The following is a 4,996-nucleotide window of genomic DNA, read 5'->3' on the forward strand; positions in this document are numbered from 1 at the left end:
TCTCATGAAATTTTTGTATCTCGCAATGTGGTTTTTTTATGAACTTATTTTCCCTTTTCCAACTAATCCTACATCTGAAACCACTAAAGAAATCACTGAACCTACACAAACTACCATTGATCCTCACTTTGATGATATCATTTTTTCCCCTTTAATTCCTATTTCTCCCCATCAGAATCATGTTGTACCTGTTGGTCCACCTCAGTTTACCTCTCAGTCTTTACCCCATTTACCTAACCATACAGTGTCTACTCAACCACCTTTGACTACTGAACCAACTTTGACTACTGAACACACCCAGCAGTCTTAACCTGATCCTATCCTTAGGCGTTCATCAAGGACACGCTAAAAGCCTTCCTATCTCCATGTTTTCAGCTGCAACTTTACTTTAAGCACCCCTTACCCCTTATCCTCTTTTATGTCCTATGATTCATGCTCCTCTGAGCATACCTCTTTTTGTCTCAACCTGAAGCATCCAAGCATAGTTGTTGGACTGATGCTATGGCTACTGAACTCCATGCTTTACAGTAAAATAATACTTGGTGCCTCACTGACTTACCTCCAGGGAAACACCCAATTGGGTGCAAATGGGTTTTTAAAACAAAACTCAAAGCTGATGGATCAATTGAACGTCACAAAGCACGCCTTGTAGCTAAGGGATACACTCAGCTTGAGGGTGTCAATTTCTTGGAAACTTTCTCTCCGGTTGCAAAAATTGCTACCATCAGAATCCTACTCAGTGTTGCCACAGCAAGAGGATGGCATTTGGAACAACTTGATGTTAACAACGCATTTTTGCATGGAGAACTAAATGAAGAAGTCTATATGTCTTTACCACCCGTATTCGAATCTACTAAGCCGAATCAAGTGTGCCGGTTACAGAAATCTCTATATGGACTGAGACAAGCAAGTAGACAATGGAATTCTCGCGTCAGTTCTGCTCTAGTTTCAATTGGATATCAGCCATCAGAGGCTGACCATTCCTTGCTCATCTAGGCTACTTCCACTTCTTTCACTGCTCTCCTCATCTATGTAGATGACATAGTATTGGCATGGAACAATATGGAGGAAATCACTCATGTCAAACAGTTCCTTGATGCTGAGTTCAAAATCAAGGACTTGGGCAAACTACACTATTTTCTTGGCCTTGAAATACTGCGGACAACGGAGGGCTTAGTTGTTAATGAACGAAAGTACACACTCGATTTGATTGCATGCTTGGAGCAAAGCCATGCTCAACTCCAATGGAGTCTGGAACAAATCTGGATCGTGAATCTGGAATAGCATGTGCAGACCCAGGTGAATATAGAAGATTGGTAGGTAGATTGCTTTATTTGACAACCACTAGGCCAGACATTTGCCATGCATTTTAGCAGCTCAGCCAGTATGTTTCGAGCCCCACTGGTCTCCATATGAGGGCAGCTATGCATGTCCTTAGATATCTCAAGAATGCTCCTGGCAGTGGCTTGTTTTATTCATCAAAGAACACATTGATACCAAGTGGTTTTTCAGACTCAGATTGGGCAACTTGTTCAGATACGAGAAGGTCAATTACTGGATATTGTGTGTTCTTAGGTGACTCACTTGTATGCTGGAAGTCTAAGAAACAGACTACAGTATCAAGGAGTTCCTATGAGGCGGAGTATAGAGCACTTGCTACACTGACTTGTGAGTTACAATGGTTAAGTTACATCTTGCAGGACTTGCATGTTACAGTAACTAAACCCATCTCAGTCTATTGTGACAACCGATCAACAATCCATCTAGCTCATAATCCCAGCTTTCACAAAAGAACAAAACACATAGAGATCGATTGCCATTTAATTCGTGAAAGATCAACTTGGGATTAATTCATCTGCTTCCAATCAATTCTGCAGCTCAATTGGCAAATCCGTTCACCAAGAATTTGTCACCAGGACCGTTCAAGGCTTTAATTGGCAAGTTAGGACTGGTGAATGTACACCATCCCACTTGAGGGGGATGTTATCACTGACAGTTAACTTAACCTTTAGCTAATCTTTAGTTAGTCAGTTAATTAACCACAACTAGTTAGTTAGTTAACCACAACTAGTTAGATTGTTAGTCAGTTATAAAGTTTGTTATTTGTGAACGTGTATATAAGTTCACAGTTAACTCTTTTGTATTCATTGATTAAGTTTCTATTAATCAGAAAGCATTTTTCCATTATGAGTTCTCTCTGCCTGGGTTTTGATACACGACGCGTTGCCACGCATTAAGATGGCCAATAGTATTGTCATAGAATTATATTGGTCAAACATTACTAATTTCGAATTATATAGGTCAAAAGGCCCAGGGAATGATGACTCTATATTTTGCGAGAATGACAGCTCATAAATATAATGGAGGGAAAATATCCCGTTAACGGGTGAATGTGGTATATATAGAAAATAAAATATTCTCTAACGATTAGAGAAAGCCAATTGTACCTCAAAAATTATTTTAATCCAAAAATTTAAGTTGTTAAGTAAATATCCTTTTAATGGTTTATATTATTGTTCTTTTAATGATTTATATTATTTTTAACATATTTTTCATATAAAAATTTATTGAGCTTGAAGGATGATAATATATAGATCTATTTATTTGTATTAAGAAATTTCACAAAACTTAATTAGTTTTTAATTAAATGGGGACAATGATGATCAAATCCATAATACTTGAGGCTCTAATATAATATAAAAAATAATTTTAAACCAAAATCTTAAACTGTTTAGTAAAGATCTTTTTAATGATTTATATTATTCTTACTGTTATGCGGGAGATAACTTATCTCCAACATGAACGAGGTGAACTTTACGGAGAGTGAAAAGTCCTATAATTAAAGATGAGGTTATAAAATCTTATAAGGTCTTGGGTTCATATTTTTATGAATGTAAAAAAACTCTTTTAGAAAAGCTAGCTCTATCATAATGTGAATATTTTTGACTTGAATATAATTACTTCTCATAAAAAATACCAATAGTTTTCTTTTGAAAAAAAAAAACAAAAACGGCTGTGAGAGGTTTTGCAAAAGGTGGAAGGGGGCTCAAAATAAAAATAAAAAAACATAGAATTGAATTATATTTACAAATTTTCTATTTATAATTTTTTAGAAATTACATTATATTCTTCGAATAGAACATATTACTTGATATTATTCGTAAGGTAATATTTCTATCATGTAACATGATATGAAAAAACATTCCTATTCACACATTGAATATTGTGTCATCATTTCTTTTATTTTTCATGATGAGCCCCACCAAAATTTGTTTGTGTAAAAAATTAGTTTTGTATTATGCCATATACCATATGTAAGTAAACGAGTGCAATGACGTAAGTGCAAACGTAATCAAAAGAAGGTTGATTATCAGCCCCCTGCATTGACTGATCTTCATCAACAATATTAATAAAAAAAAAATAAACATTTTTAATTGCTTACAGTGAATCAGTGACATTTTCAAAGTGGTGATGTGAGACATGAGAACCCTTAAAAGGTTGTCTCTACCAACTGGACTGTTACCTCGGAGCATCTTGAGTTCTGTCTAGTTCATAACTTTGGTGATCCTCTGCAACAACAATGGGTGACGAGGTTGTTTTGTTGGATACATGGGCCAGCATGTTTGGGATGAGGGTTAGGATTGCATTGGCTGAAAAGGGTGTTAAGTATGAGTACAAGGAAGAGAATCTTCCAATTAGCAAGAGCCCTTTGCTTCTGCAAATGAACCCAGTTCACAAGAAAATCCCAGTTCTTATCCATAATGGAAAACCCATATGTGAATCTGCTATTATTGTTCAGTACATAGATGAGGTTTGGAATCACAATCCTTCACTCATGCCCTCTGACCCTTACCAGAAAGCTCAAGCAAGATTCTGGTTTGATTACATTGACAAAAAGGTAGTTCCTTTGCTTTGTTCTGATTTGAATTTCCATTCTTTTGTCTCCTTATTATGTTGGGTTCATTTAAAAATTTAAAAATTGAAGTTCTGGATTTGAAGATTTGCATTTCATACTTGTTAATGGGAATATATCATTGATTTTTGGTAGTTTTTATGATTTAGTGGTAGGAGTATATATTAGGATTTTGATTTTTTTTTTGTATGCTAATATTTTATTTTAGTACCACTAATAGTTTGTGATCTTCCATGCAGGTTTATGATACTTGGAGGAAAATGTGGCTTTCTAAAGGAGAGGAGCATGAGGCAGGGAAGAATGAGTTGATCTCAATCTTTAAACAACTTGAGGAGACACTTGGTGACAAACCTTTTCATGGGGGTGACACTTTTGGGTTTGTTGATGTTGGTCTCATCCCTTTCTATAGCTGGTTTTATACTTTTGAGACGTTTGGTAACTTCAAAATGGAAGCAGAGTGTCCTAGTTTGATGGCTTGGGTCAAGAGATGCATGCAGAGAGAGGCTGTGTCCAAAACTCTTCCTGATGGGAAGAAGGTGTATGATTTTGTTGTGGCCGTTCAGAAAGCACTTGGATTGGAATAAAGGGACTCATGAACCAAACTATAAAAGATTTGCAAGTTAAACATGGTATTGTAGGTCTCGTGTAATTTTATGTTATGTTTGTTAGGCTTGGTTTACTTATGGTTTGGTAGATACTTGAGTGTGTCTACTAAGATTTGGAGTTGAGTAGGGATGAATGTTGTTATGTTTGGTTGAAGTTGTGACTTCATGATTAATAAAAAGCTCATGTTGGATATTTAATGTTGTCCAAATATAAAGTATGTGCAAAATGAAGCGTGCTTATGGAATTTATGGGCTGTTTAATTTGGTGGGTATTTTGCTTCAAGAAGAAATACATTTGTTGTCAAAATTGCTAATGAGGCATCGTAGAATACAGTAACATTACCATTAGTCATCAATGCCACAATGCAGAAATCTTCAATTGCTTAACCCAACAATTGACAAAACCAACAAAAACCTTAACAACCATTACAATCATAGGCATGGTATTGATATTAGTAGTATTATTGTTACTATTTGG

At 35.7% G+C, this 4,996-nt stretch overlaps 1 protein-coding gene across 1 annotated transcript; it reads left to right on the top strand.

The window, feature by feature from the left end:
• The first annotated feature begins 3,441 nt into the window (after window positions 1-3,441).
• On the top strand, window positions 3,442-4,704 carry LOC133314083 (glutathione S-transferase 3-like). The gene is made up of 2 exons (XM_061515526.1): window positions 3,442-3,898; window positions 4,153-4,704. Exons 1-2 carry the CDS (start codon window positions 3,581-3,583, stop codon window positions 4,495-4,497), a joined length of 663 nt encoding a protein of 220 aa, XP_061371510.1. The 5' UTR covers window positions 3,442-3,580; the 3' UTR covers window positions 4,498-4,704.
• Window positions 4,705-4,996: the final 292 nt, after the last annotated feature.

This window comes from Gastrolobium bilobum, unplaced genomic scaffold, assembly GCF_033153095.1.
Source record: "Gastrolobium bilobum isolate Gb01-03AN ecotype WA unplaced genomic scaffold, APGP_CSIRO_Gbil_v1 utg2368, whole genome shotgun sequence".
Classification (NCBI taxonomy): domain Eukaryota; kingdom Viridiplantae; phylum Streptophyta; class Magnoliopsida; order Fabales; family Fabaceae; genus Gastrolobium; species Gastrolobium bilobum.

Coding starts and splice junctions, on each gene's coding strand:
- LOC133314083 (XM_061515526.1), top strand. CDS start 3,581: ATGGGTGACGAGGTTGTTTTGTTGGATACATGGGCCAGCATGTTTGGG. Junction 3,899..4,152: donor TTGATTACATTGACAAAAAG/GTAGTTCCTTTG, acceptor TCTTCCATGCAG/GTTTATGATACTTGGAGGAA.